The sequence below is a fragment of the Eubalaena glacialis genome, chromosome 13 (assembly GCF_028564815.1).
Source record: "Eubalaena glacialis isolate mEubGla1 chromosome 13, mEubGla1.1.hap2.+ XY, whole genome shotgun sequence".
Classification (NCBI taxonomy): Eukaryota; Metazoa; Chordata; class Mammalia; order Artiodactyla; family Balaenidae; genus Eubalaena; species Eubalaena glacialis.
The window spans coordinates 22,050,032-22,064,665 of NC_083728.1; the positions used below are offsets into that span (position 1 = coordinate 22,050,032).

General features: G+C 48.4%; 1 protein-coding gene across 1 annotated transcript in view; it reads left to right on the forward strand.

Moving 5' to 3' along the window:
• The window catches only part of KIAA1755 (KIAA1755 ortholog), a 42,081-nt gene that overhangs the window by 9,771 nt on the left and 17,676 nt on the right, over positions 1–14,634 (forward strand). The window contains exons 3-5 of the mRNA XM_061209814.1: positions 1,472–1,669; positions 5,338–6,658; positions 7,147–7,344. Coding sequence (XP_061065797.1) covers positions 1,472–1,669; positions 5,338–6,658; positions 7,147–7,344 — 1,717 coding nt within the window. The remainder of the gene's footprint in view (positions 1–1,471; positions 1,670–5,337; positions 6,659–7,146; positions 7,345–14,634) is intronic.

The window sequence follows — 14,634 nt, forward strand, 5'->3', positions numbered from 1 at the left end:
GACTAGCAACTTTTATTCCATCTGCAACCTTAATTCTTCTTTGCCATGTAAGGTTCCAGAGATTAGGATGTGGGCATTGGGTGGGGGGAGGATTATTCTGCTTACCACTCCTGTCCTCAGGGAGCCCGGGGTCCACTGAGGGAGACAAAAATCAGCGTGGGATTTGCCATGGGAGCCCAGAAATGGGGACACCTGATCCAGCTAGGGTGGGAGTGGGAGATCAGAGAAAGTCTCCTAGAAGAGACGAAGGCTGACCTGGATCTTGCAGAACGAGAAGGAGTTAGCCTGGTGGGAATGGAAGTAGAAGGCATCCCTGGAGGAAGGAACAGCATGTGCAAAGTCCTGGAGGCAAGGGCGGGAACGTGTGTGTCATAGTGGCAGAAGCCTAGGGAGAGCAGTGAGGCTGGAGGTGAGGCCGGGTGCTTTCTGAAGGCAGTGGCGAACCTTTGAGCAGGAGACTGACAAGGCCAGGTTTGCATTTGAGAAAGATCACCCAAGGGTCCTGGTGGAGAAATGTTGGAGAGGAGGGAGACTAGAGATGGGAAACCAGTGAGGAGGTGATTCAGTTGAAGAGGTGATGGGGGCCTGGATCTGGGCGGAGCAGGCGAACAGAGCGGAGAGAGTGGGTTGGTGAGCTGATGGAGGCGAGAAGACTGTATAGGATGTGGCTGAGGGTTGTCTGTGGGCAGCGGAGGCAGGAGGAAGGGGCGGGATGATGAGCAGATTTCTGGTTTAGGAGTCTGACTGGATGGGGAGGCAATCACTAAGGTAGGGATGTGGGGGGAGGAGTAGGCTTAGGAGGGTATTGAGTTAGATTTATGTATTGATGGTCTGTGCCCCATAAACATCTAGAGGAGGCATCCTGGATAGATGAAGATGGAGCTCGTATCAATCATATCAACTTGTATCAGTTAGTTACTGCTGTGTAACAAACCACCCCAACTGAGTGGTATAAAACAGCAATCACTCATTATCACTCATGCGTCTGCATGTGGACTGGGGCTTGTCTCATCTAGGCTGGGCTTCGCTGGTGGCTCAGCTTCAAACTGCAGGTCTGCAGGTCTGCAGGTCAGCCAGGTGGCGAGATTTGGGCATGCTGACCTCTCCTTTCCCTCTGGCCCTGACCTGGATTCCTTCGCCTGTTCCTCTACTCCACCTTGGATCAGCAGATGACATTTGAGCAAAGATCTGCAGGAGGTGAGGGAATGAGGATGTCTTAAGGAGGAATATTCTAGGTAGAGGGAACAGCCAGTGCAAAGGCCCTGAGATGGGATTGTGCCTGGTATGTTTGAAGAACAGGAAAGAAGGCCAGTGTGGCTGAAGGGGGTGTGTGAGTGGTAGGGTGTAGCAGAGGAGTTCAGAGTTAGCAGGAGCCTTAGTTATCTGAGGCCAGGAAGGTCAGGGGAAGTGGCCCCTACCCTTATTATTATTGCTACTATCACTTTTCATCCTCTCCTCCTTTCCCCCACAGGACCCCCCATCCTTGGATGCAGCCATCCAGCATGCCCTGGCGGGCCTCTATCCCCCTTTTGAGGCCACAGCACCCACCATCCTGGGTCAGGTGTTCCGTCTCCTGGATTCTGACTTCCGGGGCGATGGACTGAACTTCCTCCTGGATTTCCTGATCCCTGCCAAGCGCCTGTGTGAACAAGTGCGTGAAGCAGCCTGTGTAAGTCAGAAGGGATGTGGGACCGGGGTACAAGCTCTCCCAGAAGGCCAGGGGCTGGAGGTGAGCAGAGAAGGAGGTGGGCTGGTGAGTGTGTTGTTGAAGAGCATGAACTGGGGACGTGGGATGGCTTTCAGGTATCACTGCTTGCTCCAAAAAAGACTTCAGCCCCACAAATGGACAGGAAGGTCACTTGGCCCTTTACCCTCTGACATCTAGGAGTCAATCATGTTTGCACTTTGACTAACAGGGAGGGAGGCCAGCCTTGTGGGTTCTCTGGCCCCCCAGGAACTGGCATTGTGGGCATCATCTGGCTGTCTTGGCTGAAGTGGTGCAGCTTCAATGGAAATAGTAGAGAATGTCCCAGACCTTCCCTGGAGCCCTCGTGGCATCAGGACTCTCACTTTCTTCCCTGGAGACTCCTTCAACCCAGATCTCAGGGAGGCCTCTCCTGAGGCAAAGGGGAAAGAAAAGTGTTTTAGGCAGGACTCACTGGCTGCAAATGACAGATCCTTACTCAGACCAGGACAGGGTGATTTGGACCAAGGCCCGAGATGTTCCACGGATCAAACTCCTCGAGGACTCTTTCTGTCTCTTGTCTCTGCTTCTACTGCTTGCCAGAATCATTCTTACAGGCTAGGTGTTTCTCAAGGCTGGAGCCCAGGGCAGCACTAGGATCAAAATCCTACTCTGGAGAGGAAAATGAACTCCTCCCCATCAGTTGCAGATAGAAAATCACAAGGAAGGATCCTGATTGGCCAGGCTCGGGTCCTGTGTCCCTGCTTGGACCAATCCCTGTGGCAAGAGGAATGGGGTACCAGGATCGGCCAGGCTTGGATCCTGTGTCCATGCTTGGACCAATTATTGCAGCCAGAGGAATGGGATACCAGGATTGGCCAGGCTTGAGTCATATGCCTACCTCTAAGCTCAGAGGGTGGAGACTGTTTTAAGAAAGGGTGGGGAGAGGCCTTTGGAGACCAAAGCCTCAGATGCCCACTGCTAGAACTTACCCACACCCTTCACAGAGTTGCTGACTCTGCCCTACTCTTCTGTTATTCAGTGCCCACCCCTACTGCCCCAGCGTCAAGCATCGCTAACAGCATCTTAGGTCCTACTAGCCTTTCCTGAGTTGGTCATGCCTGTCGGGGACCTGGCACATCAGGAGGACAAATAAGCAGAGGGACCATGTGCGTCATTTCAGTGATAGAAAGAAATTGAATGTAACAGCTAAAAGCTCAGGCTTAGGAGCCAGAATTAGAGATGATTGGAACTGGAAGGAATAGATCATTCATTTAAGCTACTTAGCACAGTGCCTGACACACAGAAATAGCTCCATACACATTTGCTGTTCTTTTAGGAGAAGGAAGAGTCTCACTGAAACATTGCAGCCAATTTCCACACATCCATGTTGACATTATTTAACCCATATCCTCCCCATCCTTATTTCTTCTCCCTGACAAGCTGTACAACTGCCTGCTTCCTTTATTTGGCCATTAAATCTGCATTTGCACTGTCTCTTTCCCCATTTCTTCCAGGGACAAGGGTCACAACATTTAGATTTCTTTATTTTCAATTATCTTTAACTTTAATCATAATTATAGGTGAATTCGTGTCGCCTCAGAGCAGGGGGTAGTAGTGTGGGATTAATGTATGCCCTCAGGAGTCAGGTGCCCCAGGTTCAAATCCAGTCTCCATCACTATGAAGTTGGGGGATCTATGTCACCTCTCTGAGCTTCAGTTTTCTTATGTAGGAAGTGGGAATGTTAATAACACAGGATGTATGTACCTCACCGAGATGATACACACAGCTTAGCCCAGAGCCTGGCATGAAGTAATTGCTCAGTAGCTGCTGGCTGTTACTTTCCCACTGTCTCCTTTCTCCCTCTGGAATAAGAATGTGCCAGCCTCAAAGTCTGCCTTTATAACCACCAGCACCCAGAAAGACAGCCACCATCAATGAAGTCTAGAGGGACTAAGGACAGATACAGCCGACTCCAAATGTGAAAGTCTAGGCACAAGTCCTGCTTTTGCTACTTTTCAGCTTTGTGACTATGAGGCAATTCTTAAGCCTCGGTTTCCGCATCTGTAAAGTTGAGGAACTTTCCTGAACTGCCTGCACCACTGAGTTACTGAGAGTCAAATAAGATGATCGCAACAGTCATTTCTATGGTGCTTTGCTATTTGCAAAATACCTCTGGGCTGTTTCGTCTTGTTCACTGAGAAGGTGATGAAAAGGATGTTGTAAAACAGCAGAAGGCTATGTGAAAAGGCTGGAGTAACACAGACTCGTGGGGTTTATGGATATGAAGCTTCTTGGAGACAGCCGAATCTGCAGTGTAACTGAAATGAACTGGTTTATCAATATGGTAGGTACAAGTATGGTCAGATCACATTATTTCCCCAATTAATAATTCCAGGAAACACCTGCTTAATTAACAGGAAGTTTAGTGTCACCCTCTGGAGGTCTCCTGTATACACATCCAAATTATATGAGATTATCCAGGGCTTATTCAATCTGTAGGAATCAGATCAGACTCTTTTCCAAAAGTCAGGTAGAGAAAGACCTGTTGTCAGTCTGGTGGAGTTGTTGTTTCTGTTGTTGCCACATGGTGTCACTGTTGAACACTGGGTCTGCACAGCCCTGACAGCCCCCTGGAGAGGCCCCAGGATGACTTGCTGTGTCTACCTATATAGAGAATTGCTGGCACCTTGTGTTTAAAATTTTTTTTTCTTGTTTAGCCTCACCTGCCGTGTTGTTAACTGCTAATGGGAAATAAATAAATAATAAACAAACAGATAAATATTCTGGGTCTGACTTTCAGACCCAGAAGAGCAGAATGATTTTTCAGGGCCAGCCAGCAAGTTCATGGCAGGGTCAGATTTCCTAACTAACTTCTCACTTAGTAGCATTTCTACTTCACTCTGTAATCTCTCTACTTTACAAATTAGAGAATGGAATAAAGGCAGTAAGTAACCTTTTTTAAAAACTGGAAATCATACAATTTTTCAAAAGGTAAATATTGTCAAAGGGAGAGGGAAATAATATTTATTGAACATCTACTTATTATATGTTATGCATTGTGTTGGTTTTTCAAAAAACATGAATGTATTTATAATCTAACTTAATCCTCATACCAACCCGATGATACCACTATGTATCATTATTCCTATTTGCAAATAGGGAAATGGAGACTCAAAGAAGTTAAGTCATTTGCACAAATTAGTGATTCAGACCTTGGAAGCCATGTCTCCCTGGCTAAAGGGGAGGGTTTAGCTTGAGCTGGGTTGAGAGAAGTTTTGATAGGTGGAGAGGAGAAGGAAGCCAGCAGGACGATCCTCATGGGAAAGGCGCTTGCTAACTGGTGCCTGGCACTCAGAGCTTTTCTCCTTTGGCGCAGTAGGCTAGCAAGTATTTTCAAGGTCAGGACCAGGACTAGGGTGAGCCAGAGGCGTGGAAGGCACAACATTTAAGGAGGCGCTCCCTCTTGGGGCTGTGTGACTTGCAGGATGCTGAGAGTGGGGCCTCCTTGGATGCTGTGTCCTAGGCACCTTTCTTGCCTCACCTGAGTCCCCGACCTGTTCAGGGTTCCTTCTGGGAGAGGGAAGGAAGCAAACCCGTGGGCGGGGTTTTCAGGGCCAGATTCTCTGATGCCATCCCCTTCTCTTTGCAGACCCCCTACTCACACCACCTCTTCCTGCATGAAGGCTGGCCGCTGTGCCTGCGGGATGAGGTTGTGGTCCACCTGGCATCCCTCAATCCCCTCTTATTGCGCCAAGGTGACTTCTACCTCCAAGTTGAGCCCCGGGAGGAGCAGTCCGTCTGCATCATGATCAAGTACCTCTCTGTGGACCTCCACACAGTGGACACGAAGCCTGTTCCTGAGTCATCCTACCCTATACTTTTCACCCAAGCCTGGCTGGAGGCCATCAACAGTGACTTTGAGGGCAGTCCCCTACACAACTGCCTGGTAGCTTCAGAAGGTGGGATTGCCCCTGTGCCCTGGACCAAAATAACCAGCCCAGAGTTTGTGGATGACAGACCCCAAGCAGTAAATGTCCTCTCCCCAGCCTGGAGATCCCTTCAATTAGAGGCACTAGATTTGAGCAGCCCCCAAGAGCTGCACCAGGCCAGGTCCCCAGGCAGCCAGGTGCTACTTGCCCAGAGTTTGGCCAAGGGCAAGGGCAGGACCCATGGGGACAAGTATCCAGGACTCATCAAAGTGGAGCAAGCTGGGCCTGGGGAGGTGGGCTTCAGGATGGACGAAGTGGCCAGCCAGGACTTGGAGGGAGATTATGTGGCTCTCCTGGACTTTTCCCAAGAGAACCGAGGAGGGTCTCCCAGTAAGGAGGTGGAGACATCCAGTGGGTATCCTTTTGGGGCACAGAAGGAAATCCCTTTCTTTCAAAGGATACTGCCTCTCTCAGGGGCCAATGGGGGGCCTTCTTTGGAAAAATGGACTTGTGAGAAGCCAGCAAGTTCGGGGGAGAAACCCTGTGTTTGGGACTTGAGGAGAAAGGTTAATCGTAAAGTTCCCACCCGAGACTCAGAACACCAGCCCCAAGAGCCCTACCTCAGCGTCCTTGTAAACCCACTGCATTGTGCCTCTGGCCTCGGACCCGGTGTCTCAGAAGAGCCAGCTCCCTCCGAGACACAGAGACCTCTGGGAGACTCAGAGAATATAGTCCAGTTCAATCCGGGACCAAAACAGGCATCCTCTGCCCAGCTGCGCCCAGCTTCCCCTCCTGCTCCTCCAGCCCCTGAAACCAAGATGGAAGAGAGGACCCAACAGGAAAATGGGAGACTTCCCAAGCCTGTGGCCAGGCCCCAGCAAAACACATCCCCCACTCCTGGGCTCAAATTCTCTTTCTTAAAGTGGCAGAGGCAAGGCCCTGTGACCCAGGAGAAAGCCTCGTTCCAGCATGACGGGCCCTGGAAAGTCTTGTGTTCACTCTACTCTCCCAAACCCAACCGAGACAAGTGCTTGGGGAAAGGTAAGTTGCCCACTCGCTCAGCTGGGCAGGGGAACTGTTCTCTGCATGTGATCAGGTGACAAGGTGGCACAGGCTGTCAGGGACAGAGACCAACCTGGGCTGGCTCAGTCTCAGGGATTTAGAGCATGGGGTGGCATGTCAAAAGGCTTGAGGTCTCATGGGCCTGGAATTGAGCAAGGTTCTGTGATTGTGTTGAGATGGCCTGAGTCTACACCCCAGCTTGGCCACGCACTGGCTGGGTGACCTTGATCAAGGACGTAACCTCTCTAAGTCCAGGTCTCCCTGTCTATACAATGGGGATCTCGTCGGCCTCCTCAAGTTGTTTTGAGGGTCAAAGACACACCAGAAGTAAGGAGCTTAGCACGATGCCTGCCCCATAGAAGGAGATCAATATTGTAAGCTGTTACTATTAGAATGTGAAAGAGAAAATATTTTCCCTGGGAAAATCCATCTTCTGCTTAACACTCTTTGTTGTTTTCTTTCCCCAGCTGGAACAACTCAGACCAAAACATCTGGCCCAGACGCTGACTCAGACCCACTGACCGAGGAAAAGCCTGGCTTCCCAGAAGCTTCTGCAGGCCCTCCAGAAAAAGGCCCCACTCTGAATGAGGAGCCCCCAGGGCCTGAGCCCAGGTTTGGGGCTCTGAGCATGGAGATCTTCCATTCCAGGATAGCATGCCTGCCAGGTCCTCAGGGATTGTAGGGGCAAGTGGAGGTGGAGGGGAAAGAGCTGTGGGGATGGGGAATGGGACTGGGGTCCCTGAGTACCCTCAGATGCGGGTGGGTATACGGGAGGCAGGGAAAGTCCTAGAGACCTGTGTTCTGGATCAAGCCTCCCTGGGACTCAGATTCCATATGTTTCCAATGAAGGAGGTTAAAGCAATTTCTAGCAATCCATCCATCCATCCATCCTTCTATCTTACTTTCAGCGAGGCCATCAAGGTGGATGTCTTAGTTCAGGTTCCCTAGAAGCAGAGCCTAAGACAGGGATCCTTGAAAAAGTGATTTATTTTACTGAGGGTTGCTCTCAGGCGAAGGGGAGTAAGGGAAGCAGGGCAGGGCAAGGGAGGAGCTAAGCCTGGATGTGGACTGATTCCCCGGGGCGGGGGATGGGGGATGGGGGGTGGTTCCTGTAGCATGAATTCCATCACAGAGATGGTTCCATCTTAAGGTTCAGGGGCTGACTTTTGTACCCCTGGATCTGTCAGTCATCAACTGCAGCCTGATCCTGGGATGGGGATGCAGGTGAGCCCATGATCCAGTTCAGCCGAGGGCAATGCTTCAGACAAGGGGACATCTCTAAGCCAATTTACAGCCAATAATTACAGTCTCTGGGGGATGGGTGCTCTGGCCTGATGAAGGGGTCTGGTTGGGCATTAACATCATCCAATACTGAGAGCATTATCACTCCTGTTTAATATTTATTCATCTTTGCAATTAATATTTATTGAGCACCGCTGTGTGCCACACCCTGGGCTTAGCACTGAGGATTCAGCAGGGAACCAAGCCTGCCCTCAGGAAGCCTGTATTCTAATGGTGGAGAAAATTCAACAGGTTATTACAATACAGTGTAAAAAAATTGTGACTGTGGGGCAGTACAGGGGGCTGTGGGAGGACAGATGAGTCCCCTGGCCCAGGCTTGGGGTGGAGGAAGCAATGTGAAGCTCAGTCCTGTAGTATGAGTAGGTGTTATCCATGTAAAGTGGTGGGAATGGTGTTCCAAGCTGAGGGAACAGCATGTGCAAAGTTCTGGCAGCAAGAGAAACCACCGTGCTTTCTGGGAACTGACTGTTCTGCAAGTCTGTTTTATTTCATAGACTTCTAAATCTCTGCAGGACACGTCTGTGGGGACATTGCTCTGTCATTTTGAAGCTCCTGGGGAGCATTGTCTGTCATCTTCTTGGTCATCATTGTTGAAGCTCATGCTGTTTATTCCCATATTAATGTACACAGAATCTCACAATCCTTTTAGGGCTGTCATGTTACAAGAGCTTAGATTTTATACATCAAAGTCCCTGTTCTTAGAGGCTGGAGACCTTCATTCTAGTTCCAGCTCTACCCCTAGCTCCCTGTGTGACCTTGGAAGAGTCACTTGCCCTCTCTGAGCCTCATGCTCCTCCTTGTGTAAGAGGAGAAGGAGAGGAAGCACATTGGACTTGACTCGCTGTCACTCTTTCCACAATTACTCTCTTGTAATTTGTTTGGCTTGCAACATATACTGATGGGTCCCAAGTGCCCAAACAGTGCCTGGCACATAGTCGGTGCTCAAAAATATTGGAGTGAATGAACATTCTCCACATGGACGTTCTTTCCATTCCCTTCCTTGACTTCCTCTTCATCAGCGATCTTGTCCTCATTACCCTAGCTACTCCTCCCATGGCCGTCCCGCATAACTCACTGCTCCCTCCCTCATTACAATGTCTCTCTTCCCAGATCACACATTACCTCAATTTCAATAGCCCTTTTGTCCCCCAGAACTCTCAACCCATTGATCCAACCACCTTTTCACTGTCCCTCCCCACCCTCCATCATGTCCCCACTTCCTCCTTCCCAGCCTCCATTCCATGGCTCATCGATGTGATCACTTCCTTTTAAACACTCTCACGTCCCTTGCCTTTCTCTTCTGCCTTCGTACTTTCCTGGAGAAATCCCAACCTCAGTTAAATCCAACTCTCTGCCTGCTTTCCCCCCTTGCACCTTTACAGCTGAACAAAGCCAGAAAATCCACATAACCACACCGACTGGTTGCCCATTTGATTCCTGATCACTGGCCTCCAGTGGGTACCACTGGTGCCCATGGATCCTGTTACTCTTCCAGAGTCTTGAAAGGTGCCCCCACTGTCCTTCCTGAATGACGATTTCACACCTGCTCCCTCCTCTGACCTTCACCACCATCTCCCTCAGCCTTACTCTCAGCTGATGACCTTCCTTCTTGTTTCACTGAGCAAGTAGAAGCAATCAAAAGGAAAGTCCACAAACTCTGCCACCCCATTTAGCTACCTACCTGCATCGGTACCCACCCCCTCAGCATTCTATTCCAGATACAGGGAACAATCCCTCCACTGGTACACTGCACCTCCCCACCTACTCAAAGACATCCCTCTGGCAAGATTCTCCTCTCTTCTCTACATAATCACCTTTCCTCCTCTCCACTGGACCATTTCCATCAGCATAAGAGCATGCCCAGCTTGGAATGACCCATTCTAGGCCCCTATTCTCACCTTTCTTTTACATCAAAACCCCACATAGGAGTTGTCTGTGCTCTGTATCTCAGTACCTCCTCTCCTTTTATTCTCTCTTCAACTCACTCTAATCAGAGTATTTCCTCCACCTTGACATTGGAGCAGGTCTTTTCAAGGTCACCAATGACTTCCATGTTTCTAGATCCAATCGTCAATTCTCAGTCCTCATCCTCCTTGACCCGTCAGCAGCATTTGACACAGATGACTACTCCCTTCTTACTGAAAGGCCTTCTCAACTTGTCTTTCAGTCTTTACTCTCACCTGGGTTTCTTCCTATTTCACTGGCCACACCTTCTCAGCCTCCTTTGCTGCCGCCTCCTCATCTCTCAACCTGGAAACCTCGGAGGCTCCCCAAAGCTCAGTCCTTGGACCCCTTCTCCTCTCCCCCTAGACTCACTTCCTTGGCGATCTCATCCTGTCTCACTGGTGAATATTTGTTTTAAATGTTGTCTCTACACTGATAACCCCCACATTTATTTTTCCAGCCTGGACTCTGCCCATGAACTCCATACTCATCCATCCATCCGTGTACTTGATGTTTCTACTTAGATGTCTAACAGGCATCTCTAACTTAACATGACCAAAGATGGACTCCTGATTTCACACCCCCCTGCACCCTTCCCAGCCTACTAGTCTTTCCTAGAACACTAGATCCTGGAGGACTTTCTCTTACACCCTACATCCAATTTGTTAGCAAGTCCTGTCAACTCTTCCATCAAATTATATACAGAATTTGATGACTTCACACCACCCAGGGCCAAACCAGCATAGTTGCTTGCCTATTACAGTAGTATCCTCACTGGTCTCTTTGCTTCCATTGGAGTTTCCTTGTAGCGGAAACAGTCCCCAGTCTGTGCTCCAAGATCAAGATCTGCTCCAGGCCAGCCCGTGTGAAGCAGGCATCCCAGGCTCCCCATTAGGATCTTTCCCTCACCTGCTTTCCTCCTTTCTTTTCCTCAGGTCCCTTCAGCTCCAAACTTTCCACAAAGATCTGTTCTCAGGAAAGAGACTAATCAGCACTAAGGTGTGAATGACTGCTCCCATTCTGAGGGTGGGAGTTACGTACTCATTTCCAATTGTGGTCATAGCAAATTACCAGAAACTCAGTGGCTTTAAAAAACGTAAATGTAATATCTTACAGTTCTATAGGTTAGAAAGCCCAGATCTCGCTGGGCTGAGATCAAGGTGTCAGTGGGCTGTGTTCTTTTATGGACACTCTAGGGGAGAATCCATACCTTGTATTTTCCAGCTTTTAGAAGCTGCCTACCTTCCTTGGCTTGTGGTCCCTTCCTTCACCTTCACATCCAGCAACAGCACATACCTCTGACCCTTCATCTATCTTGATATCTTTCTCTGACTGGCTGAAGCCAGGAAAGGGTCTCTACTTTTAAGGATCATGTGATTAGATTGGGCCCACTTAGATAATCTAGGCCTAGATTATCTCCCCATCTCAAGGTCCTACCTTAGTGACATCTGCGAAGTCCCTTTGCCAGGTAAGCTAGCACATCCACAGGCTCTGGGGATTCCAGAATGGACATCTTTGGAGCCATGAGTCTGCCAGCCACAGGCACAGAGCCTCTGGAGAGGGCTTTTCACAAAAAGCCCCGATGCAGAAGAGAGGGAATAGGGTCCCAGGGGTTGAGACCTCACCCTGAGCTTTCAGTTGCTCTGTACATATCTTTAAAATCTTTGTCTTTAAAATTTCTATACATTATTATAATTCTTATAATTAAGAATTATATTTACACTTTCATATAAAAATATATATTTCAATATTTTAAAAATGCTTTAAATTGCTTGCCAATTAAATTACTAGCATCCCCGCCCCCCGCAAGACTTGGAGTGAGTGCTTCAGAAGGTACAAGAAGTTTTTCAGTGCCTTTGGGTAACACCACCCACCCACCACCTCCCAACCTGCTGTCTCCATTTCTTCCTGAGATCATAACCCAATGTGAACAGCGCAGCTTCCAGCCAGGCTCTGAGATGCTAACGATGGTATTCCTGGCACCAGCTGTCAGATGAGGGCAGCATCTGGGGCCAAGGGGCCTCCCAGGTGAAAGCAGGTCAGGTGGACAGCTGTCCATCACTCCAGTGCACTCAGCCAGCATCTGTGTGCTCAGCCGGCCCTGGCTGTGTGCAGGGCCCTGTGCCAGGCAGAGCTTGGTGGGGGACCAGACACTTGAACTGGTCACTGTGTCCCAGTATGGAATGTCCTGAGTGCTTGAACCCTTTGCTACTCAAAGTGTGGTCTGGGGACCAGATACATCAGCATCACGTGGAGCTAGAGAGAGATGAAGAATCTCAGGCTTGCTGGACCACAGTCTGCATTGTAGCAAGATCCCTAGCACACCACAGTTTGAGAGGCCCTACTCTGACCATTTATTGATTGGTCAATTCCTGACATAGATTATTGGCTCCCGTCCTGTGCTGAGCACTGGCATATAAAGAGTTTGACCCAGTGAACACCCTTAAGGAGCCCTCAGTCTTGCAGGATCTAAAAGAGGCCTAGGTTTGCTGGGGGAACCTGGGGTGGGAGAAAGGTCTCTATAGAGGGCAGGGGGGATGTCTTCCTGGATGAGGTGGCATCTCAGCTGGACTTTGAAAGCTGAGGAGAGTTTCACCAGATGGAGAGGGGAGAGGGAAGGGAACCTCTGGCAGAAGGAACAGTGTGAACAAAGGTGGGGAGGTGGGAAAGGGTCAGGCTAATTTACACGATGACGGATGACTCATTCCAGCTGGGCCATTGGTGACAAGGAGAGACGTAGTGCATTAGTCTGCTAGAGCCTCCCTAACAAAGTGTCATAGACTGGGGGGCTTAAACAACAGGAATTTATTTTCTCTCAGTTCTGGAGGCTAGAGGTCCAAGATCAAAGTGTTGGCAGGGCTGGTTTCTTCTGAACCTCTCTCCTTGGCTTGTAGATGGTCATCTTCTCCCTGTGTCCTCACATGGTCTTCCCAATGTGTGTCTGTGTCCAAATTTCCTCTTCTTACAAGGACACCAGTCAGATTAGGGCCCACCCTAATGGCCTCATTTTAACGTAATCACCTCTTTAAAGACCTTATCTCCAAATGCAGTCACATTTTGAGGTATTAGGGGGTTAAGACTTCGACATATGAATTTGGGGGGAGAGGACACAATTCAGGTCATAACCCAAAGTATATGAAATGAGGCTGGAAGAGTGTGCAGATCCTGGGGAGACTTAAGTGCCAGGTTGAGAAATTTGTGCTTTCTGCATGAGGCCATGAGGAGCCATGGAAGGTTCTAGAGCAGGGGAGTAGCACCACTGGAGCTGTGATTGAGCTCCAATACAGCAGACAAAAGCTCATCTCTCGGTGTGGTCCAGGGTCAAGGGCTGAATCAGGCATGACCCCCACCTTAACTGGCAAGTTGGGTACTGTGGCAGATGGGGAAGCTGCTTCCTCTCTCCAGGCCTCAGTCTCCTCATCAATAAAATGGGCCCAGGGACATAATGTAGCATTTCCTGACCTGAGGGACCCAATGGCTCTGAGAGGATTTCAGAGGGATATGTACAAACATCTCTAACTTAGCAAGTTATGTAATTTTTTTCATGATTTAATTATTTCACTTTTTAAAAACTTTCTTTTATGAATAATTTCAAACATAGAGAAAAGTAGAGACTATAGAATAATGAAAACCCACATACCCATTACTCAGATTTAATAAATCTTAACATTTTGGCATGTTTCATCTTTTTTTTTTTCCTGAAGTATTTTAAAGTAAATTACAGATCTTCATATTTTACCTGTAAATATTTTAATGCGCATCTCTTAACTACAAGGACATTTTCCCTAATAACCACAATGTCATTAAGCACACCTAAAAAAATTAAAAATAATTCCTAATACTACTCAATATCCAGCTCATATTCAAATTTCTCATATTGTCCCCAACAAAATGTTTTCCTTTTGGAATTTAGTATAAATGAATATTAGGAAAAATCAAACCCATGATATCAAGAGGATATAAAAAAATATATATACATATATATGCACATATATGTACAAATATATATATTCGTATATATATACAAATGTATATATTAATGTATATATTTTTGCATAAAATGTATATACAAATGTAGATTTTTAAATTTTTTAATTTAAAAATTTTCAAACATATGTGAAAGAAAGAATGCTCTAGATGGTTGCACCCCTATGTAAGGGAGCACTTGTGAAGGTGGTTAAGTTTGTCCAAGGCTTCATGAGCTACAAAGGGTCTCACACACTTATACACTGTGGAGGGTTGTACCCGCATGCAGTAGATCTTGCTCATTGCAGGGTGGCCTTGAATGAGGTGACTCTGGGGGGCAGGGCTCCGAGCCCAGGGTGCAGGACAGGCTCAGTTTCCAGAGGCCTGGGACTCTTTCCCCCTGTACTTCCCCTTCCCCGCAGCGTAGACAGGCTGTGCTGACCCCCTGGGACTCAGACTCTTGACCCCTGTGGGGAGCACGGGGCACCCTGTCCTGATTCCTGGAACAGGAAATAGCCGGTGCAGAACTCATGGCTGGAAGTCAGCAAGAATAAATAGTGAGCTGGCAGCCATGGGCTGCACACTCACCACACGGGGGGCTGAGATGAGGACAGAAATGATGATTGTTATAACGACTGCTCTTTATTAGGCCCTTGCCCTGTGTCAAGTGCTTCTCAGGAACTGTTTCATTTAGTCTTCAAAATACCTTCGTAAGTTCAGTATTGTATTCTCCCCACTTAACA